The sequence below is a fragment of the Pseudoliparis swirei genome, chromosome 20, assembly GCF_029220125.1.
Source record: "Pseudoliparis swirei isolate HS2019 ecotype Mariana Trench chromosome 20, NWPU_hadal_v1, whole genome shotgun sequence".
Lineage (NCBI taxonomy): Eukaryota > Metazoa > Chordata > Actinopteri > Perciformes > Liparidae > Pseudoliparis > Pseudoliparis swirei.
In genome coordinates, this window is record NC_079407.1 from 17115633 (window position 1) to 17140601 (window position 24969).

The 24969-nt window shown below is 41.2% G+C and overlaps 2 protein-coding genes across 2 annotated transcripts; one reads left to right on the forward strand and one right to left on the reverse strand.

Moving 5' to 3' along the window:
- Positions 1-1253: 1253 nt before the first annotated feature.
- Positions 1254-14918, reverse strand: LOC130210495 (integrin-linked protein kinase). The gene is made up of 13 exons (XM_056440856.1): positions 14821-14918; positions 13449-13707; positions 7438-7603; positions 6481-6576; positions 6271-6367; positions 6080-6163; positions 5837-5922; positions 5623-5732; positions 5321-5448; positions 4994-5115; positions 4731-4830; positions 2809-2939; positions 1254-2674 (listed from the first exon to the last, which is right to left on the reverse strand). Exons 2-13 carry the CDS (start codon positions 13535-13537, stop codon positions 2525-2527), a joined length of 1359 nt encoding a protein of 452 aa, XP_056296831.1. The 5' UTR covers positions 13538-13707; positions 14821-14918; the 3' UTR covers positions 1254-2524.
- A 4822-nt stretch (positions 14919-19740) lies between these two features.
- rrp8 (ribosomal RNA processing 8) lies at positions 19741-23905 on the forward strand. Its single transcript, XM_056440855.1, has 8 exons — positions 19741-19894; positions 19997-20114; positions 20633-20894; positions 21031-21868; positions 22666-22795; positions 22908-23014; positions 23112-23208; positions 23543-23905. Exons 2-8 carry the CDS (start codon positions 20010-20012, stop codon positions 23654-23656), a joined length of 1653 nt encoding a protein of 550 aa, XP_056296830.1. The 5' UTR covers positions 19741-19894; positions 19997-20009; the 3' UTR covers positions 23657-23905.
- The last annotated feature ends 1064 nt before the right edge of the window (positions 23906-24969 follow it).

Genomic DNA, 24969 nt, shown 5'->3' on the forward strand with positions numbered 1-24969 from the left:
ATAAAATAAAACACAAATATGCAAAATAGGCTGTATATATACAGCCTATTTTGCATGTTTGTGTTTTTATTTTATTTATCATTATTATTTTATTTATAATTATTAATAATAATAATTAAATAATACATTTTATATATATATGTGTATATATATATACAACCTATTTTGGATATTTGTGTTTTAATTGTTCCTTAATATTTTTGAGTGCGCAACATGAAAATCTTTTAAAATGTTGCCTCTTGAATAAAGACTTTAAAACAGGACTAGAGGCTGATCATCTTGAAGAGGACCAATGGCTGAGCAGCTTAAGGAGGACCAATGGCTGAGCAGTTTGAAGAGGACCAATGGCTGAGCAGCTTGAAGAGGACCAATGGCTGAGCAGCTTAAGGAGGACAAATGACTAAGCAGCTTGAAGAGGACCAATGGCTGAGCAGCTTAAGGAGGACCAATGACTGATCAGCCTGAAGAGGACCAATAGCTGAGCAACTTAAGGAGGACCAATGACTGAGCAGCTTGAAGAGGACCAATGGCTGAGCAGCTTAAGGAGGACCAATGACTGAGCAGCTTGAAGAGGACCAATGGCTGAGCAGCTTAAGGAGAACCGATGACTGATCAGCTTGAAGAGGAGTGAACAATAAACTGAGCCATCAGCAGGAGGAATGGGGTAAACTCTTGTGCATTATGCATGATACTTATTTTAGCTGAATAGTTCAAAAGCCACAAAATACAAAAGAACAAGGTATAAAAAAGGATGAACTAATTTAAGGTTACACAGCCAGAAAATCTTCCAGTAATATAGGTGTGTATTTATATATAAAAAATAAAATTAAACAATTTGAATTCAATAAATGTAATTAAATTAAAACACACCGACATGCAAAACGGAGGAACTATTTTCAAATAAGCAAGTGCGTCTGAGGTCATTCCGTGAAATGAGGATGCTTTAAATAAAACATCAAACCAAGACAAGCCCCCCAAAAAGAGATTCAACTGACATCAATTAAATTTAGGAAACATGTAAAAATTGATTCTTAAAATATTATAAACATTTTATGCCTTTTCTGTTTTAAGGTAAAGAAAGAAAGTCATTATTGATCAAAGCCACTATTGAATTAATGGTGTTAAATAACATTGATATTGCATTTGAATGCTCATATTTCAACCCTCAAAGAATTATTCAATTGGAAAGTTGTTGTTTTCCTACCAAATAACCCCAAAGCATGTACCTCCCATTATAAACTCACAAATTCAAGTTGCCCATATGATTCATTTTTAATATACTTATATATAAATACATACATTTGTATAAGTCATTCTTGATTTTGGCTTCAAGCTGTGATTCAGCACAAACAAGCAAGCTGGTGGAGGCAGAGAGACGAAGAAGACACAACCCATGAGATTGATATAAAGTCTAAAGTAATCTAGAGGACCAAAACAAGAGAGAAATCCATGACAGTTTGCAGGATGTGAACACCCCCCCTTAATGTCTCAGTGCCCTTCTGTTCGCAGCTGCTTCTGACGTAGCGTAGGAAGGAAAGGCTCAACAAAACAACCAATTAGAACTGTACCTATTATATGCATGAATAAATTACAGTTGCAGTGTTACAAGGAAACAAAGTATTGAATCTTGGATTACATACATTGCCAGTATTTAACATGAAAACATGTGATTTTAACACAAACACCTTTAGACATCTTGAAAAGGAGACTATGTACTCTTTGTAGAGAAGTACAGAATTTGATCATAATAACACTGTTAGACTTTTGAAGGGTACATAATGAAAATAAACTAGACTAGTCATTGTTTGAAGTAATAAGACAATCAGCAATCTTGCAATGCATTTTGAAAAATAATCCCAACATTGCAATGCGCAACACCAACATTTGTTGATGCACCGGACATAAAGTTTCTATGGCAAATTTTATATGGTTGTCAGCTGTCAAGTTTAAGCTGGAAGCTACAACACTGTTTAGGACTCTCACAGGTATCACTCATTTTCTTAATCTTGAATGTTGTTTAAATGCTTGGTTTCAGACGTGTGTCATGCTAGCCCAGTTACACACAGATTTTTTTCCCCACAAGGAAAGCTTCAAGGAAATATGTTCTATATTTGAAAAAGAGACAACATTATAGAGGAGCAGTTTCCTCGCAGGGTGACCTTTCAAGAGCCAGCCAACTCCAGTTAAGAAATATAAGGCCTTAAGTCCACTGTCATGCTGACCTCCACAGGTTATTCAGTCTAGCACAATGAAGATGATTGTTCTCAGTCCACATGATTAGAGTTTATAAGATGCGCAGCATCAGCGAATCCGTGACAAAGATGAGGACACTAATACAAACGTAAAACACTTTGAAAAAAGAAAAACAACATTGTAAAAGATGTGACTGCTGCTGAATTCATCTCAGAAGCTACAGTTGCATTGAATGCAGCGATAGAGTACGAGTTTAAGGCAATACTGGTAAGCACCACAGCACCATATCAAAGGGATATTTGGGGTCAGAGTTCCCCTAAGAGGAGGTCTTTCACTTGTCCTGCATTTTTTCCAGAATTGGCACAATCATGTCAAATTTGGGCCTCTTTGCTGGGTCCTCGTTCATGCATATCTTCATGAGCTTGCAGATGTGAGGCGAAATGCCGGGGGGGATGGTGGGCCTTAAACCCTCCAAGGCAACCTGCGGGAACCAAACAGATGGAGGTTTGGTACTGTACATTAGATATTCTTGAATGCATTAAAGCTACGAGATGTGGTTTATTTTGCCTGCACGCATTTGTTACTGCTGTTTAAAAGAAAGATAACTCTGCTGACCTTCATGCCAATTTCCATGTTTGAGAGGTCAGCGTACGGCACTTCTCTGGTCACCAACTCCCACAGCAGGATAGCAAAGCTCCACATGTCTGCGGACCGACGGTTGATCTCCTCTGGCTTCTTCTGCAGGGCTTGAAATCACAAAGAGCAACAAGTGAAGGTTATGCAGAGTAAATACAGGCCTCCACAATGCTGCCTCCACCAAAACGTTCAAGCACGGCCGAGTTTGTGACGACTAAAAATGCAGAATATTTAAATGAATGCGATATATATACAAAATACATGCACTGGATGAACAGTTGGAACTTAAGGTTTTTGTACATATGTTTCAATGCAAACATTATCTAAATGTAGAAAGCATTCAATTATGCAAGTTATTTAATTTGAGTGGTCAAATATCCATCCATTTATTGATGACCAGAAGCGCACACACACACACACGCTGCATCTCTAGCGTTAACAACTAAACAAGTAATCATCTATTCTGTATGGGTGTGGGTGATTTTAAAGAGTTATGGAGAAATGCCTTTATGTTTTGCATGAAGTGTTAATTAAATGTGGGCATTAAGGTTATATAATGATTATGTGTAGAAACGTCAGTTGGATGCCTAAAAAAAAAAGCACAGAACAACCATCTCTACACACAGCAGCCATGATTCACTTACACTGTGTGTGTGTGTGTGTGTGTGTGTGTGTGTGTGTGTGTGTGTGTGTGTGTGTGTGTGTACAAGCTGTCTTCCCTCACTGTTTCTCACTACTGGGGGCAGGTTGGGTGTAGTGAGTGAGGAGTACGCAGTAACAAACAGGTATTGGTTATGTCTGCTTGAGCCTGCAGCCATGAACGAGCACCCAAAATATGATTCAATTTACCAGTATGTGAGGTTAGCTGTGGACTGACACAAAGATGCACAGACGCACACAAACACACACCACGCATATCATTATCTCCTGGCAGAGAGAAATAATTACAGATGGCAGGTATGCAAAGTCAAGGTCAATTCAGTTTGAAAAGTACAAATCACAGTTGAACAGGTAACATGTTTTTACAAAATACATTTCCTCGTGCTTTGTTTCACAATATAAATCAATTAAATTATTTGAACGTATTGTATTTTGTCGTATTCTTTTAATCTTAAAATCAAATTCTAATTTTTTTAATCCAAAAACCATCGACTATAAAAAGATGAATATTATTATATTGCCCCAGCAGTATCGGTACCTCGTAGACCTCAGTGTTAAATCTCACGCTCCTTTTCCTGAAGCACTTTTTATCCATCTGTTCCAGTCAGCGGTACAATAAGTAATTATTTTCTCCATAACTACTGATGGATTTATGTTCATATATATATAAAATATTCAGGATTAACTTTTAGTACATGTATTACTTAAATGTGAAAGGCTGAGTTTATCCGTGTCACTTTACTTATTAAATAATCATTGCTCTATTCATCCGTTATCTTAAGTTAGAACGTCGTTTTGTAACATTTAAACGCTGTAACATAAGTCCTATGGAAATTCTTCACAAATGTGTAAATGTATGCCTAATCAATAGCAACACACTCTGTGCTCTCAATTTCATGGCTCACTAAACACTATATGTAGACTATGTGGAGGTTGTTTCTATGGTAACACATCTCCTGTATCACATGCCATCATGCACCACACACTGCTCTGTCAAATTAAATCCTTTTTCTGTAGATTGCTATTACCATTTGTGTCACTGCTGCAGCTGTTCCCGGGTTATTTTGTTAATCAGTTTATGTTTCCAACTTGCTTGGATTTCACTGCATCTCCAGGGGAAATCAGCTGAAGATTACATTTAGTTCTGAGGGTGTCTAGAGTTTCCTGGATCCATCATTCACAACTTGGCTTGTGTGGCTTCAGCTGTCACTTTAAGTCTGAGCTGTAGGATTGATGCTTACCCTCAGGGGCTACCCATGCAGGGGAGTACATCCTGCCAGGACACTGGAAGGAGAACTTGACATCTACCATGCTGATCCTGGCTGTCATGTCTTCATCAATCTGTGGAAACAAGCAACACCGACTATGATGTCACTTTAAGGTGCAACAGGAAACACTTTCTTCTTCTGCGCTCTTCCATGTTTTTTCGGCAATTTTCTTTCATAGGTCGGTTCATAGATTTGTGATGCTGAAAGCTATGCTTGAAACCACAACTTCTAATTACCATCACACTCTTGCTGTTGAGATAGAGGCGAGGGATCATGGGTTCAAGTGTGTGTAAGAAGGCCATTCCACAAGCAATGTCCAGCGCAAACTTCACCGCCTGTGTCTGGTCCACCACAAAGTCTAAACACAGGATGGGAGACAAATCATGAACGGGTTTCAGCCACCCTTCACCACATAACAGGTGACAGTGAAATTGCTGCTGTACAAAAAAATGATGGCAACATAATAACAAATGCAAAAGTGCAATAAATCACAAATCCCTGCCAAACACAAAAGAAACGGTGACAGGTACAGACTGTGCGACAGGAGGAGTAGTCGTACTCACTGGTGCCTTCATGCAGCACGTTGTAGAGGGAGCCATAAGGCATCCAGTGTGTGATGATGATGGGGTGAGGGGCGGGAGGAGACTGACATGCTCCCAACATGGGTAGGACATTCGGGTGGGAGAATATCCTGGGATAGTGGCCAAGAGGGAGGCACAGAGGCGACAGACAGACAAAAAAGGATTTGACATAAACAGACGGCTTGTGTGAGATGCAATACCCCCAAAAAGAAACAATAAATAAACAGACAAATGAGTGACCGGACAACATAGAGGCTGTAGAAAAGTCGGTCTTAAATAATAACCTGAGTTTGGGATATTCCTCATTGAAGTCTCTGCTTTTCCTTGTGGTCCAGTCACGAACCTTTAGCACCTTAACAACAACCTCATTCCCTTGCCAGCGCCCTTGCCACAGCTACAGACAAGAATCAGACATAGAAAAGACGAAATGAATGACCTGTAACTCCGATGACCATTTAGTAATAAAAGGAAAGGATAAAAGAACGAGAGCAGAAGTACCTCTCCAGATTGGTTCTCGTTTATTTTAGCCAGGAGAGAGAGCTGTTTGAAGTCGATGCCTGCATGCTTGTTCAAAGTGCCATTGCCTAGAAACACAAGACAGAGTCAGACAATTGCCCTGTTATTCAAAATTGTTTGCCCGGTCAGCAAGGTACACTGTCCCTTTTTTTGCAGCACTAGGACCAAACCAACTCATGGAAACGGGTCGGCTCATAAACCGGTTTATCTGTGTGTGGGACTCACGGGGTCGAGTTCTCGTGGTGCCTTTCCAGAACGTGTCCTTGAAGGGAATTTTAGTCAAGTTCTGTCCCATCTTCTCAGCCTTTTCTGTTTGAAGGGATCGTTTGTAACGAGACAATTAAAAACAAAAAGACATCCAAAAATGCAATTGAAGCGGTTGGAATGAGGCAAGTGGGAACAGGAAGTCAGGATACCTCGGAGGAGTTCACGCAGGTGAGGTTTGGCTTTGTCCATGGGAGTTTCTCCATATTTGTTACAGACGCTCACCTGAGCCCCATTAGTCACAAGGTCCTGAGTAAAAGGACAGGTTGATTTCGGTGCTACTTTAAAAGCTCATTGTGATGGAATTTACGCATTAAAAACAGATACGTCTCAGCCTTAGCACCACCAGGGGGAGCACTCACCTCAGCCACAAGGTCTTGGCCCCAGAAGCAGGCATAGTGCAGTGGTGTGTTCCCATGTTCATTAGCTGCATTAGTGTCTGCTTTGCACTGGATTAGCTGAAAGAGAAGCAAAGACAAAGGATTATATTAAAATAAAATAAAAACCCGGCTGGTCGGCTCTTGTTTGGGCTGTATACAGGGATGAGTGTTAATGGTGCCAACAAACATCATGAAAGTTTGCCTTGCCCGTAGACACATACCAGAGGTATTGAGACATGCCTCACATTAAACTCAAGAGCTGCATGGCAGCAACTTTAAATCAGACACCCCGGAGCCTTACATTGAGGCCAGAGATACACGTACAAGACCGCTTCATAGCTCTGAAATAAAGGTCTTTAAACAAATACAATATTTATGCAGTTTGCTTGTGTTTTATTTTAACAACCAGATCTGCTGCATCACAAAACTTAATCTACAAATCTCACGGATACATGGAGCTCCAAACACCGCACGCACTGCATGATGCACCTCACATAGCAAACTGGTGGAGAACACAGCCGTTAGACAGGACATACAGCGTGCCCGTGTGGCGCATCTTAAAAGGCATCGTGCAGGTGATTCTATTTATGCTGCACAGGAGCTTGAAAATTGAGCAAGTGGGAAAACTGTCCCAGAATAAATAAAGGATTTATAATCCCATGTGCAGCTACTGAAACATTCCCTCACCACTCGTATTGCTCAGCCTCCCTCAGCAGCCCATTAGTTTAAAATTGCTGCTGATGGAACTGCAAGAATGGGAAAGACCTATCGATCTATAATTGCTGTACAGATGAGCATTTGAGGTTTCATAATAGTCTGTGTTTGTGAAGCAAATTTGAAGACATACATGTGTATTTTTGACAGTCCGACCAACGGAACCAGGAAGCGCCTGTCTCCAGTGTCACTGTGTTTACGCCCCGGTGTTCACACGGACCCTACCTTCCCCTCGATATTGCGATGTCCATGACTGGAGGCCAGGTGCAGAGGCGTGTCGTCCCCCCGATTCATAACGTTAATGCGAGCCCCTCTCATGATGAGCATGTCCACCACGCTGGAGCGGCCCTCCCTGCACGCCCAGTGGAGAGGGCTGAAGCCGTGGTCATCGCTGCGGTGGGAGAGGAGAATTCATATTCAGCACAGGTTTTGCAAACATCTTCAGCAGAGCAACCATCTTGCAACTTCTCCTGCCCGTCTTGCAGTTATTCTTTGTGTCACTTGAGGGAGAGGAAGAAAAAAAAAGAAGTACACCAGCAACTTCAGTGGGTTTTTCCAGTAAACAGCAGCGTGGTATAACTGGCACATGGCCAAGTGGAACAAACCAGAACTGCATTTTGGAGCGCGTGTTTTGCTTGGACAATGAAAATAACACTTTTTAAAAGGGACTGAAATGTGCATTCCAGAGCGAGAACTGGGTGGTCAACATGAAAAATATAAATGTAATAAACTGTTTTGCATTGCAAAGTCAAAAAGAGAAAACTAAAACATTTACATTATGTGTATGTAATAAACTGGCAAATAACAGTCCTGCAAGGCTTCCTCGCTTCATTAGGTCTCTACCCAACTTATACTTACATGGCTCGACTAAATAATAGAAAGTTGATTTCATTCTACTCAGTATTACGACAGTCAGCATTGAGAGCACATAATCAGGAATGTGTTGTATTGTACTTTTGTCATCTTCCTCAAAAGAAGGAAGTTGATGCAACTCAAGACTCAGACAACAGCTGACAGACCTCTTGTGCATTCCTCATTCCTCTTTGTCTCAGCGGCCGCGACACATGTTACGACACATGTTACGACACATGTTACGACACATGTTGCGACAGAGGCCTTGATTACATGACAGAGTGACTCATGTCATCCCTCCTCGGAGAAAAGGGGGGCAGTAGGCCGAGCATGTGCTGCAGTCCTTATAAGGCCCGGTGAGACTTCCTCAAGCTGTCATTCTTCATGTCTCTCCCCTCTCCGCCTGGCTGTGGTCACCTCCCCCTCTTTATCTCGTACTAAATGTCCTCCCTCATCTGAGTCCCACACCTCCCTCGTCCTCTCATCCAGATCCATCTTCTCCCTCCGCTACAGCTGGACGGCACCGATGACATATTCCACTCTTCATACACTCCTTTTTCCATCAGGGTTTTATCGTCTGGGCCAGGACACAGCACAGTCCCCCAGATAATAAAGTTATGCACTTGCTCGGAAATGACGAGTAGGCAGACGGCATAATAATGTGATCCCAGAACTGAGGGAGTATTATGAATCTGCAGGAATCTGAACTCTCTGTGCCCCCCCCCCCCCATCAATTCTCTGGCTTGTATTCACACATCCGGCAGAGCTCTGTTCAAAGCAGCATCAAGGGCCCCACAGAGGCCCCTCAGTCCCAACACACACGTCTATCTGTGCATCTGGGTGACCTGCTGGTCACACAAGTTCTGCTCCGAGAGCAATTTCCTCTCGGACTAAAAGGCCAAATCCTAAAAACTAATTTGATGAAGTTCATGAGATAAAAACTCCCAACAGACCCGATCCACTGATTTGAAGTGTTCTGTGTGAAGCTTGATTCTGTTTTCGGAAGGCGGTTGGGTCGGGAACTTAGTGACTAAAACGCTCTTCAACCAAGTAAAATTACCAACTTGCTTATTTAACTATCTAGATTCACAAATAACTACATTAGTCGATGCATTGATTAGTCAATGTGCATGAAAATGGGACAGTTTGATGTCTTTCTTTGTTTTTCGCGTCTAACTGACTCCCTTATCTACTGTAACTAGTTTTGGTCTGTTGGTTGGACCAACAAAAACAAAGACGATATTGATGATGAACTCTTGAAAATTGGGGAAATCATTCATTCCCAATCTGACATTCGGATGTATGGTTGAAGAGAAAATCAAAAAGAGAGGTAGACATTGACATGCATTATATTTTAGTGAGAAAATATGGACCAAAAAACCCATCACTCTTGTTTTATGGTTTATTCTTGTGCATTCTTATCTTAAGAAATGATGTGACCTTTTTAATATTATATATTTCATTGAAATGTCCAAATTAGTGCATCATCAATTAGTAATAAACTGATGGTCATATTATCAACAAAGGGGCCCCAATCCACTTGTGTGCATGTGGATTATCTATTCAGGGGCCCTTTTTAGAGGACAGATTCTTCCTTTAAGCTAGATTCATCCCATAACCCAAAGGCACTTGGGTGCCAGGGTTTTCTTCTCCCGGCCGCCCCCTCCACTCTGGCTGCGGTTATTTATTTCAGGCACTTCCACCTGCCAACAGTGCTCAGTTTGGCAGACGGAAAAGCCAGAGGAAGAGCCCTCGTCTGCACCACGCATGTCTCGACCCCGACATCCGCACCAGGTCGTATAAAAAGCCTCAGGACCAAATCCACGGAAACATTGAACAAATGAAAAGAACAACAAATGTCTAAAGAGAGAATAACTTCTGACGCTTTATAATCTTTATTTTCTCACCTCATGAATCAAAGGAAAATGTTATGCTTTTTGCCAACAATAACTCCGGTAACTCTACATACTGTAGCCCTTAGGAATGCACAGTGTGAGACACGTCCTGAGTTGATGCGAAGCCAGTCAAAGTCTCAAAGTCTGAATCCTCTCTTTAACTTACTAGACTGCGTTCAGTCCACCTCAGCCTGCTCTCCTTTACCTGAGCTGAGAGGAAAACCTTTCCGATTGGAAAAACCCTCCACTCACCAAACTAGAGCAGACTGATCGTTTCCCAACAACTCCAACAGAGTTATACGTCTGCTCTCTAGCAGATCACATCAAGTCAGTTTCAGGGGTCAACTTCGGCAGGTACCCAATATGAAAGGCAGATTGGGTCCAAAAAACTATTTGATCAGGACATCCCTATACAATGCATTTGGGGCCAATACATTCATCTCAGATTGTGAACACAATCTGATAATGTTCTGATCATTTCAGTTGATAATTAGGCTGATAATTTAAAGCCTAAATTGGTTAAAGGAGTATTGTTAAAATCAATTTGGAAAGCAGACTTACTAAACTGTTCCGCCTCACTCAAATAAACTGCTCTCCCTAATTCCTTAGACCACTTTTACCTGCTGCAACAAGCCTCGAGAACAGTCTGCTTGCAGCCGGCAGCAGGCTCATCAGACTCCCACCAAAGAGGTTATATATAAAATCAGTATTCACACTGTAAATCTAGCTTCCTCCCAAACCCGGAGCCTCAATCCTAACATGGTAAACAACTGCTGTCCTACTGTTTATAACCATCATGAGTGAAGAGGAAAGTGCTCTGCTCAAGCTGTTATTCACTCTTGTACAGAACTTCTGTTGGATGTACTAATCACTGACAGCTATCAAAGTCTCAATTACACACTCAAAAGGCCAAAGAAATCATTGACCTCAGTCATCTGATGCCAAACACAACACGAATGGTGCGCTGGGGAATGGAGGTTTAGCACCGGGCCTCATCACCACGAGACAGAGACATCGTTTTCATATGACTAGTGCTGCGTTAACAAATGTTTTGGACATCGATTAACGTGCAAACTATTTTCTCAATTGGTTCTACAAAACGTTGAGATGCCCAAGATGACGTTGTTTGATGTTTTGCAGAATTGTAACTATTGTTGCACTAACAGTCATTTTAACCCAAAGATACTGTATTCAATTTAATATAAAGTAAGACAAGGAAAATCAGCAAATATGTACATTGAAGATGCTGGAACACGCAACTTGAACTATTAATCAATTGTTTAAATAGTTGCAGATTATTTTTCAGCCAATTTACTAATTTAGAGGTAAAACAAATAAATAGATTGGACGATCGTCAGAAAATTTACCAGCAGCTATTTTGATTTAGCGGAGTCGTTTTACAGTTTTTTTACAGTAAAAAATGCCAAACTCTCTAGAAATCTGAACTCTAAAATGTTCAATAGTATCCGATTATCCAAGAAAATAATAATCAGTTACAGCCTAATGGATTAACTGAGTACTGGTTCCAACTCTACATAAAACTTGAATTAAAAAGCCTTTCACACAATTTTCAACATAACTAAAAACCTGTTTCTAACATTATGCATTAACTAGCAAATATACAGTGTAGAACATATTCAGAGCGGACAAGAGATAATACGTGAAGGAAATTGTGCTTTCAACTTTGTAATTAACTCTGGTAAACTTAGAGGAAATGTTAAAGGGGGAAATGATAAGAGCCATCTAATACCACTGGGAGCCAAATACAGGAGGAGATAGTGATGTAGCCCCCCCCCCCCATACATGTACACACAAAGATCCTCTGTCTCGTCACACATAACTCTTCCGGTCCTGCCCCACTCCAATAAGCTCCTCCCCCTCTCCTTAGTTGTGGTCGGTGGGAGACGGTTCCCTCGAGGCCTGGGTGTTATTCCTTGTAAGGAGATGCAGCATTCCACTACGACTCTCTGTGAGTTACATCAGTGTAAACACACGACCATCGAGGAACATGGCGAATATTACAGTGAGGATCTGTGAGGCAGAGATGTAGTGCGATAACTGAAATGTCGGAGGGGAAGCACGACAAGTTCTTTAGGGAAATGAAAAGGGAAGAATAACTGTTTTTCCCCCACTGGGAGAGCTACATCAACCGGAAAAGGGAACTTGACATGCAATCAGCTAATGGTCGAGTCACATGTTGGGAATGCCTCATGTATCCACACTGGCTCGATGCAAACATGCTGCCCTAGAACAATGGGAAAACGTAGAGTCAAAATAGACATAAATTAAGTACAGAACGAATCTGTAGTCATCTGTTATGCTGTAATCTTCCATTATCTGCCTGTAATTTCCCGCTTGCGGGATCAATAAAGTATACATCTATCTATCTATCTATCTAGTGAAGCTAATAGAAGAAAACAACACACAGCTGCAACATAAAAAGACTATTTGGCATCTTAACTGTCCTGACTTACTTGCTTTCTTAATAGATTTATTGCATATTATTATACTTTTAAAACTATTCTTGCATTTAAATATTGTAATAAAAAAAGGTATGAATCCCTCTTTTATCTGAACGGCAATAATGCCTCAAACAAGAAAACACTGACCAAAAACTATTTACAGCCTAAATTAAAATGTACATAAATGCATCTATGTGACTCAGGAGGCAACCCAACTATTCCATCTTTTCACATACTGTCTTATTAATTATATTATTACTATTTTATACAAAATACTTTTTATATAACTTTGCATCAGTATTTTAAGAAAATGAAACTGCTTGAAGCCTCTGATACGCAACTATGTCTTTTGCAAATTAATTTATATGAATTTCAGGATAAAGAACAACTCAACTAGTTGTTAATGTGCCTAACCTTCATACAATACAAAAGTAAAAAGCAAAAAAAGAAAGAATCTCCAATGTATACAGTCATAATAATTAAATAGATTGACTCAGTCTCTCTTTGTTTGATCTGAAAACAAATACCGGTAGTCTCGGACAGAGGAGTTAAAAAGGGAACTTCCCGGGTGGCAAACACTACTTTACTGACAAGCTCTGCCAAGTTCTTCTTTACAGTCAGTCGAGGATACAGTAGCCGCTCAGGTCTGACCGATATGTGACTATCAAACTGATAGTTTGTATAATAAACATGTTCAATCCTAAAGAAGCCTACAGAATAATTAGCAGTGATTTCCAAGGATTTCTAAATGCAATTGCAGCAACTGAAAGTGTGACTAACTCTACAATCACAGCAGGTTTCCTGTCCAACATTACTCTTTTGAATTACTCTGCTGGCATTCTGGACATAAACATGTGACCACAAGGAAATGGGTTCAATCACAGGCCACGATCTCTGTGAAGACTGGAGAGGCGGGCTCTCAGCCTGCATAGAGTTAGGGCCACTATATAAATAAAATATATAAATATATATATAATCTATATACATTTATATACATTTTTTCACCCAAATGAAAACTTTGACTCACCCTTGATTGAGGTCGTTCTCTGTGTTGTCCAACCATAAGCGAACTGCCACTGCATTGCCTTCCCGGCACTGCGTGAAGATATCATCCATTTTGGCTCGTGAATTATCCTTCTCTTAAGGTACACCCGTCAGATTAGATGCCGAGCTGAATTGGGACAGATGAGAGAGGCGACCCAAGGGGTTCAGCAGGGTCCTGGCCAGCATCAGTCCGTCATCTGGAATAAGGAGCTACGGAGAAGCTGCGCAGCACTCCAGCAACCCTGAAAAAGGGGGACACAAAATGGGAGGTTGTCCCATTAACACATGTTTCAATCGGTTTGATCTCTATCCCAGACGATAAACCGCCTTTGTTATGACCCTGTAGTGCAAACCAAAAAAGAGGTAAGCCAAGAAACCCAATCTTGAGTAATCATATCCGCCCATAATACTTGGTGACTCACAATACTTGGTTGTGACTAGTTGTGACTGTACACAAGTGTAGACAGATGTGTCCAAAGTCATGATACATTATGGACCATTATGTTCTGGAATAATATTTAAATGTAAATTCATATTTTATTAATATGTTAAAACATTAATTTTTAAAGAGGGCAAACATTACCTGGTTTTAGCTTCTCAATTTATAGGATTTACTGCTTTTCTCACCCCCTCTTATGTCAGGCTTGGCTTAAATTATTTTTGGGAGTTTGGCGGCAGTGGTCAGACAAAACAATCTCAAATTATAATAGGAAATATGTCATTCAAACTAATAATAATAATAAATGTATTTTTCACACAGCCTGGACTATTATGAAAGTATGTGTTGTCCACATGAAAATAATAATTGAAAGACTTCACTACCGTTATATGAATGAAGGATGTTTGATAGAGCCAGGCACTGAAACGGACTTCAACACGATTTACGGTATACTGTGGGGTCATTTAACATGCCTTTAATCCACTGAAGATTACGTTGATATTTAGTGGGATTCCTTGGTGTTATTAACATAAACACAGACACAACCTGGTGTCACAGTGATGAGTTCCCCGTTAACGACCCACTGCCTTCACAGGAGCTCGACTAGCGGAACTACTGCCTGGTTAACGTGGACGAAGAGCTCGTTTAAGCTCTTTAATCTGGTGATTCCTCCAGATCATGACAGTCCCACCGTGTCATTACACTCGATCCAACTAAACGTGACTACATTAGCTTCCCGCATTAGCTAGCATCCTGCGGTTGACGCAATGAGAGCTGGCTAACAAGCTAACCAACTATCTTGAAGCCGAGTCCCTTTCTCTCTGGCCCCACTGAGATGCACACGTAAACAGCGTACATCGGTGGTTCAAACAGTCCAAAGTCCATCTTAAATGTGCCTCAAAGGCGCTAAACTTACCGGGTGTGCTCGCCTGTTGCTGTGTAATTCGGTTAGAAGTTATTAGCGACGTTATGTTGTCTCCAGGAGATTGAACGCTGTGGGACGTCCACACCCTCGCCGTCGCCGTACGTAGGCGGCAACGTTCAGTCGAGGAAGACGGCGTTCCGCCCCCTACAGGCCGCAGAGTGCACTGCAGGACGTCTAAATATTCACAGCCTCAGGTCATGGTTATTTTGCGGTGTAATGAAAGATGTCAAATGATGTTGAGGAGTAAGCAGTGGTGTATAGTAACGAAGTAGAAGTACTTCGTTACTTTACTTAAGTAGTTTTTTTGGGTATCTGTACTTTATTTTACTACTTATATTTCTGTTTACTTTTACTTTTACTTCACTACATTTTGCAATGAAAACTTGTACTTTTACTCCGATACATTTCCCCTGAAACAGTATCGTTACTCGTTACTACGGAAAAAAAGAATCATGAGAAACATCGGGGACTGTTGTGGAACACACCGCAGCGCACCTGAACGCAGCACATCGGGGACTGTTGTGGAACACACCGCAGCGCACCTGAACGCAGCACGAACACCAGCTTGGGGATCAGTGGTCCTTGGACCCTTGGCGCGTGTTTTCTCTTCCCAGTGATGCCCAGGATGCTAGCGAGCGGCTACAGATACGACTCATTTCATGTGGAGCAGCAATGGAAGCTACTCGAACAACCACGGTGACCAAGATCAACGTCCGTGGCCATATTTGGGCGAACTCTTTTCTTTGGTCGGAGTGAAAGTTTCTTCCTACCGGATGAAGTGCCTCTTATGCCGACCGAAAGCTACGGAGATATTGGCCTTCAACAACTCACCAACCTCAGGAAACACATTGAGGTAAATTAAGATTAATCCCATGAGCCGCAACGTTAATGTTTAGTCATCATAAACCTGTTAAGATATCTAGCAGTGTTGTCCTCAGGATTGTAGTAAGTTATATCTTTGGCAGGAGAGGGGGGGGGCAGGTGTCTGGTTGTCCTACACATGTTGTACGTTAGGCTAACGTTCGCTAGCTATAGTCAATTAAATGAGACAATTAGCAGGGCTCTCAAGTTTTGAAGACAGGCAAGCGTGACATTTCCATCAGCACCCGATGCTCACCTGTGCGCGCATCGCAGCTGAGCGTTGCGCGCGCTGTCATCGAGCCGAGAAGAGTTGTTGACGGGGGGGGGGGGACTGTTGTTGTGTTTAACTACAGAGATACAAGTACATATTTACAAATCAACTCTGGATGCACGGACAGTGCATGCAACTAAATGTATGAACCTCAAATTAAAACAAACTATTTTGTACAAAACTTGGTTGGGGTCATGACATGTTAGGAAGTGTTATTAATTCTATCATGTCTATAATACTCTCACTTTATTTCAGGAATGGACTACATCAAGCAGCACATGGAAGAACCCTCCCTGCAGCTAGGTGATGCCACCAGGTCCAGTTCATCTGATGAAGAGGACTTCTTCTTCGTCATCTCAAGCCATGACAGCAGCAAACAGCTGGATGGAGACGTGGATCACTTTGACTTGCTGAAATGCTTCCCAACTGTGTGCTGCTGTCTGTGAAGCTAGACACACTCTACCTGCACCAGGGCCTGTGAAGCTAGACACACTCTACCTGCACCAGGGCCTGTGAAGCTAGACACACTCTAGCTGCACCATCAGGGCCTGTGAAGCTAGACACATTCTACCTGCATCAGGGCCTGTGAAGCTAGACACACTCTACCTGCATCAGGGCCTGTGAAGCTAGACACACTCTACCTGCACCAGGGCCTGTGAAGCTAGACACACTCTACCTGCATCAGGGCCTGTGAAGCTAGACACACTCTACCTGCACCAGGGCCTGTGAAGCTAGACACACTCTACCTGCATCAGGGCCTGTGAAGCTAGACACACTCTACCTGCATCAGGGCCTGTGAAGCTAGACACACTCTACCTGCATCAGGGCCTGTGAAGCTAGACACACTCTACCTGCACCAGGCCTGTGAAGCTAGACACACTCTACCTGCACCAGGGCCTGTGAAGCTAGACACACTCTACCTGCATCAGGGCCTGTGAAGCTAGACACACTCTACCTGCACCAGGCCTGTGAAGCTAGACACACTCTACCTGCACCAGGGCCTGTGAAGCTAGACACACTCTACCTGCATCAGGACCTGTGAAGCTAGACACACTCTACCTGCACCAGGGCCTGTGAAGCTAGACACACTCTACCTGCACCATGTGAACGGCTCTTCAGCATCGCAGGACTCGTCTTCAGCCCCAGAAGAGCGACACTGACATCTGTCCATTTTGAAAATCAACTTCTTTTGAAGATGAACAATACATTTTTCACTTTAAAGTGATGATTCTGGTTGTTACTTTTGGTTCTGCTTTTTTCTGTGTTAATCGTGTTTTTATATTTTTGTAATTTCATAGTATTCATATATTGCTAAGTTCATCCTAGCTCATACTCCTTGTTCATGGCGGCCACAGCACCCAAACAAATAAACTTCATAATTCTCAAAATTCTGACCCTTTGTTTTTTTTATTAACATTTACTTTTACTTTTACTTTCAATACTTAAGTACATTTAATATCAGAAAATTACTTTTGATACTTAAGTACAAAAAAAATCAGATACTTTAATACTTTTACTCAAGTAGTATTCTCATAGGTGACTTTTACTTTTACTTGAGTAATTTTCCAGTCAAGTATCTTTACTTTTACTCAAGTACGACTTTAGGGTACTTTATACACCACTGAGTAAAAGGCACACTTGTTCCCTCTGAATTATAGCCGAGAAATAGTAGAGATAGCATGAGGTAGATATATTTAAGGAAAGTCAAGTAAAGTAACTCAAAACGTGTGTGGATGTAATTATTTTGCACCAATGTGTATGTTCATAGAGAAAATCCTCCCCAAAACTATGTTGAATTATGTCCAATGATACGATGTGATGCTTATTTTGAATTGTAAAGTGATTATGTACAAACACAAAATGTGACACAAATGTTTCAGTTTCGCTTTTAGGTTGTATTTGTTATTCAAACTATTTTTTTTAAACACAGTTGTAATACAATGTTATGTATTCAATACCAAGGTCTAAAAACGGACAAATTGTAAGATAGAACACAACAACGTTTTATATATTGTGAATTATTGCATATTTGCAGTTTATCTTTAGATAATAATGTGCACAACCGACCCTCTTTAAGTAATACTGTACAGCTATTTCGCTTTGAAACACATACTTGATATAGTTATTAAAGTAAATTACTATTTCATATTCATGAAACTTTACTTTTGCAATATCCTACTATATTTATTGACTAAATGACTGTTATGCACTAAAATACTAATACAAAGTCCTTGTATGTGTAAACCTACTTGTCAACAAACATGTTAGTAAATTATCTCATCATGTTTTAGTAAGTCATATAGTAAAGAGTACTATACATTACGATACACTAGTATAGAGATGATGATGATGATGATGATTGCCTAGTCCAGGGGTGGCCAACCAGTCAGAGACTAAGAGCCACATGTTTTACTGTGTCACCGCAAAGAGCCACATCATACACATATGTGTGCGCGCGCACACACACACACCTCTGATCAGCCAGATTTGTTGTAAATGTCACACACCAACATGATAATGACAGAAATGGACTCCTACAGTACTAAGACAACAGGTCTGTCATGTTCAACAATGAACATTGTGTACACTGTCTCACACACACACACACACAAACACACATTATCTCAGTTCAACCAAGTCCACAAACAAAAATAGAATAATTTACAATAGCGTTTTTCTTTTACTATGCATGTTGCTTAGTGGGACTTATGGGATTCCTTGCCTTGAACAATCCTCTTCAAATCTGGCTTAATTCCGTTGTTGCCACTCGAAGCAATTCCTTCACATGGTGTCAATCAGAACAGGTGTCCGAAAATCGAACGGTGCACTTGCGCCATGAACGCCGCATTATGGGGGGCTGGAGTAATCAAACGCCCACCAATAAACCACTTTAGCCGAAGAGAGTGTTCGACATTCGGATGCGGTTCTTCCGCAACGCTGCTCTTACACCGTGTCCGCTGAATTGAGGGCGGCTGGAGAAAGCGTCACCGTAAACTACTTTAGCCAAAGTGCGGGACATCCAGCTGCCCATAATGCGGCGTTCATGGCGTAAGTGCAGTGTTTGATTTTCGGACACTTTCATTCGCGTAACCCACCGTAGAACGGCCCGCTCGACATTCGGATGTGGTCTTTCCGTGTTTGGCCCACGAGTTTGAGACCCGTGCCCTACTGGGAAACTTTGCGTTTTTTTCATCTCACGCATGCGCGTTTGACGAAAAATACCGTATTGAACTCAAGCGAAGCGAACACGCACATACAAAAAAACACAAACTTAGATATGAACGTAAGAGCCGCATGACACCAGGCAAAGAGCCGCATGCTGCTCGCGAGCCGCGGGTTGGCCACCCCTGGCCTAGTCATTTTGAACTCCTAGATGACTAGGCAAATCCTAACTAAGAGCAGACAATGTAGGTTCATCGAGGAGCTGTATATTTAATATTTAATATTTTATATTTATTTTAATTTGTCATTAGTATTGTGTATTGTGTATGCATATATGTTGTATATATACATACATATATATTTTATATTTTACTTTATATACTTCTATATCTTTCATCCCTGTTTTTTTAATGTTATATTTTATTTTTTATTCTTGTGTGTTTAGTTTATTGGTGCTGCTACTGTGACGACAAATTTCCCCTTGGGGATTAATAAAGTATATATCTATCTATCTATCTATCTGGTTTCAAAGAACTTCATTTCCCACAAATCGATGCTGTGCTTGCGTCATCCACATGCGCCTGTAGTTCTGTTTTGCTTCCTTCACGCACACGAGACAAACCAACATGGCTTTTGGTTTTGACAAGATTTCTTTTCACAGCTATTGAACATATGTACGTGTTTTATAAATAAACCCTTTTCTTACAAACAGCGCCATCAACGAAACGAGCCGTTTGACGAGTGAAAGAGTTTCTGCCTCGAGACGAAGTGGTGAGTTATAGAACTAACCGAGTTAGCTCGTTGAAGTGACGCTAGCACAGTTGTGTTCTCGTCTTTAGCGGTGAATTACGTTCATACGTGTGTTTCTTGCAGTCCTCCGGGAAACATGTTTAATGAAGATGATGACTGGAGTGACGAACAAGACGCTCAGACGCAAAACACAACTGTGCTCCGAAGCACTAAGAAGGCGAACAGCAGCACGAATGTCAAGGTAAATGTGCGAGTGGTTTTAAGTCCAGGTGTATTCCCATATGATCTATACTCATGTCTGGAGTCCAACATACAGAGCATACGATGGTGGAACCATTACGAAGGTCACATGATAGTCAGGAAATCTGTAGATTGATTTGTATTTGTTTTTAATTGATTAATACGTTCTGTTCTGGGAGAAAGTCAAGCAGGGAGACAATGTATATGCTATATATTGGACACGAAGAAATAGAAAATTGATGAAAAAACAATAGCTTACAAGTGTATACAAACACACACACACGTCCTAACTAAGTCAGGTATTTTAAAAGGTGTATTATTACTTCTTCACTCTTCCTTTAAAAAAAAAAAGACCAAATGTAATTTGTAACACAAGAAGCCATTACATATGTGAGTTCCCACCTCTACCAAGAAAAGGTGACACTTTTTAGATTGGACAGTCTAACATGTGGTTGCACGTTTCAGTTAAATAACTTATTGAATGTATTATTGTATTCACTGAATGTATCTCCGCATCAGTCCAATGTGGTTGGGAAGAAGAGCCTGATGCGGACCCTGCAGACACTGGGGTCAGTACCAGAGTGGAAGAATGACGATCATCAGCAGGACAGCGACAGTGAGGCCGATGTGGCCCCAACACACAGCAAGAGAAAGAAGAAAAAGAGGAAGAAGCGAAAGAAAGTTGAGACAACAGGAGAGCAGCAAGAGAGTGGAGACTTGGACCAGACCACTAATGGGCAGGCACTTGCATCAAAAAAGAGGAAGAAAGACGACACATTTGGTGAGTAAATAACTGCTTCAAGGCTTGTATTTTATTATTTTATTAACGGATGAGTGTTTATTGATAAAGAACAATGTTGATGTTTACATTACTTGCCTGTGCGATAATAGCCATATGTTTTTTATCTTCCCTTAAGTGGCGGCTCTGAAGTTAAAAACCTCATCCGTGAAGAAAACATCAGATAACGATATTATCAAATCCAAACCAGAGAACATGGAGGGACTGAACAGACAACAGTGGAAAAACAAAATGAAGAACAAGAGGAAATGTACAAATAAATACAGTCAGAATGAGCCAGAGAGGAAAATCAATAAAGCTGAATCTGCGGAGCAACATGAGCCAAAAGAGGAAGTCAAAATAGATTCATATAGCAACAACAACAACAACAGTCAGACCCCAGCCAAGAAAAAGCAAAGTAAACCACAGAAAATAAAAAAGATCAAAGTGGACACTGACGTATCTGTTCCCACAGACACACGGCCCCTCAGAGAGGAAAAGCAGCGAATTGTTCTCAAAGTTGGAAAAGACACAACTGAAAGTTCTGCAAAACAGGAAGCAGCTGTACCGCGGGTGGAGAACGGAGGTGAGCAGCACCAGTCGCCTTTGAAAAGACCCAAACCCGAGATGAGCAGAGAACAGATTCTGAAAAGAGAGAAGCTACGGAAATTGCTCCACCGACGGGAACCAGTCCAACGGGAGAGTCCCGCTGAGACGGAAGACACGCCTTTGAGCCCAGAGGAGGAGCTGAAACCGGACCGCTCCGCCTCCCTGAGGTCCCGCATGGAGCAGCGGCTGGAGTCGGCGCGTTTTCGGTACATTAATGAAGTTTTGTACAGCACGTCCAGCGGCGAGGCGAAGCGCATGTTCAAACAGGATCCGCAGGCCTTCGAGATCTACCACAGAGGATACACGGCGCAGGTTCAGCGGTGGCCCGCCAACCCAGTGGATGCCATCATCTCTTACATCCAACAGAAGTGAGATATTCTCATCAATGTTTATGACCCATCTCCGGCACAAGTGGGCCAATGAGCCGAGTTTATTTAGTTGCACACTTTGCAGCGGGGGCAACACACATTTCTGTTTGTGATTTTACGTCATAGTTTAGCCCTTTTGGAAAAAACACGGGTTGCTTCCTTCCATTGAAGTTTGTTGGACAACCAAACGAAAGTTACAAAGATTATGAATGTATAATATCCCAGTAGATGCAAAGACAAGCGATTCCTTATTTCGGCTCAACATCTGCAACAATTAACTCATGTCGGAACAGTGTTTAATTTGAGTCACCCCGTGTACTGAATTAAGATCCCTGCGTTAATCAATACTGCATCATAGATAGATAGATATATACTTTATTAATCCCCAAGGGGAAATTTGTCAAAAAGGCATAAAGGGCATTGTTACAGACACACGTCTTTAGCTCAGCTTTTTCTACTAACATTACCAGGGCCGCCTCGCTACACCGCCACAACAGAAGAAACATGATTTAATGTGCTTCACATTTCTTGCTGGGCGTCCAAAACTCCCATTATCTACATCAGTTATCTGCCGTCCACAGTAAATACCTCCATCCCTCTGCTGAACACTGTCAGCGAGGAGTAATGCAGGACATGATGCTGCACTGCGGGACTTGAAGCGATGCTTCATTCGGCTGCTGTGAGAAGACGGCTTTGTTGATGTCCGCAGTTTGGGAGAGGATCAACTGTTTCGACTCTTATGACATATTCTAATGTTCTCAAGTTGTAAACGCATCAATTGTGCCATTTCCCTCCAGACCTCCCTCTCTGGTGGTTGCAGACTTTGGTTGTGGCGACTGTAAGATCGCGCGCAGCGTGAAGAACAAAGTGCACAGCTTCGACCTGGCAGCTGCCTGCAAAGATGTCACGATCTGTGACATGGCCAACGTGAGTGTGTCGGTGTTTTCTGCAGGCCTGTTGCCAATCCTCTGGCGGTCCACGCGGTTGTTGGAAGACATAACGTATTCTTGTTGGAAGACACAACGTATTCTCTGCGCAGGTCCCGCTTCGTGACGGCTGTGTGGACGTCGCCGTGTTCTGCCTCTCTCTCATGGGAACCAACCTGGCCGATTTTCTAGCAGAGGCCAACCGTGTGTTAAAGAAGGGGTAAGGGGTGTCACACACACACACACACACTGTGGAAATCAGTACACGCACACAGTGTGTGTGTGTGTGTGTGTACTGATTTCCACAATTCTTGTAGGGGTGTCCTGAAGATAGCGGAAGTGGCGAGCAGGTTCGAGAATGTGCGGAACTTTATCAGCGCGCTGGCAGGACTGGGATTTAAGCTGGTGAACCAGGTGAGACGAGAACTCATCGGGGACAGGGAAACACTTTAAACACTTCCTTATTCGTCTACTTTCTCATATTTTAAATGCATGTAGATGAAATGAAATTGTAAGCTCATCCTGCGATCAGGTTTGAGGTTATGGTGCTGTGGGCGGGAACCCTCAGGTCCGAAGTATATTCAGTAAATTGGTTTATTGCTGTCAACACATTAATTAAAGTTAGCTATACATAACTTAAACAGCTCAGTCTGAAGATTTTAACCAACAGCCTTTCTGTAAACCATCTATCTAGTGAGTGAATATGTAAAGAGTGATTTGTGTTATGATTCTTTTGTTCTTCCTACAGGACACCAAGAGCACTCATTTCTACTCCTTTGAATTACTGAAGACGGGAGACACTCCAGAAAATATCAAGAAATTTGGACTTCAGTTGAGGCCCTGCCTCTACAAGAAAAGATGAATGTGTGCGTGAAGACTTTATCCAAACAATGTATTTGTTTCACTGTGATTATTTTTTTTAAGCAGTATGTTTGGGAACGTGAAGCTTGGATCTGGTTTCCAAAGCAGCAGTTGTACACTTGTATCTAAACGTATCGTTTTAAATTGCTACATTTTGAAGCCTCTGTCGTTCACAGATTTGAATTTGCTGCATTCCTTGTACATGGTTTTTAATGCAATACATCAATATAGATGCTAATCAGTAAAATAACCTTGAGTGTTCTTTTGTTCAAAAAGAAAACCCGGAAATGGTATGTGCACATTATATACTGGCCACCATTTTAGTACATTTTTTACAAGAAAACATGCTAAAGTTAAGCTTGTCCTGTTGGAAAATGCCACCAATTCTGGAAAAAACAAATATATATATATATACAGGACTGTCTCAGAAAATTAGAATATTGTGATAAAGTTCTTTATTTTCTGTAATGCAATTAAAAAAACAAAAATGTCATGCATTCTGGATTCATTACAAATCAACTGAAATATTGCAAGCCTTTTATTCTTTTAATATTGCTGATTATGGCTTACAGCTTAAGAAAGCTCTAAAATCCTATCTCATAAAATTTTAATATTTCCTCAGACCAAGTTAAAAAAAAATTTATAACAGCTGAGTGTTTGTCAAGGCTCAGGAAACCCTTGCAGGTGTTTCGAGTTAATTAGACAATTCAAGTGATTTGTTTAATACTTTTAGTATACTTTTTCATGATATTCTAATATTTAGAGATAGGATATTTGAGTTTTCTTAAGCTGTAAGCCATAATCAGCAATAAATCAGAATAAAAGGCTTGCAATATTTCAGTTGATTTGTAATGAATCCAGAATGCATGACATTTTTGTTTTTTTAATTGCATTACAGAAAATAAAGAACTTCATCACAATATTCTAATTTTCTGAGACAGTCCTGTATATGTGTGTGTGTATATACTATTTGTATATACAAACATGGCACTGTGTATTTATGTATATATATATATTAGGGCTGTGAAACGATTACAAATTGTAATCAAATTAATCACAGGTTTCTGTGGATTAATCATGATTAATCACATATTGCCGATATTCTCGGTATATTTTTGTGAGAACATAAAGATTTATGACAAAAGACGGAAATATACATTTATACACAGGGGTGCACATAACTTTCAGTGAGTTACTCAGGTGAATACCGGGAGATGGTGTTTGGTACTCACTCCATAGGTGCTGGTGAGAGTGTGCTCACCAGTGCGCGCATCACGGCTGAGCGATGCGCGCGCCGGCATCGGAGCATCTGGA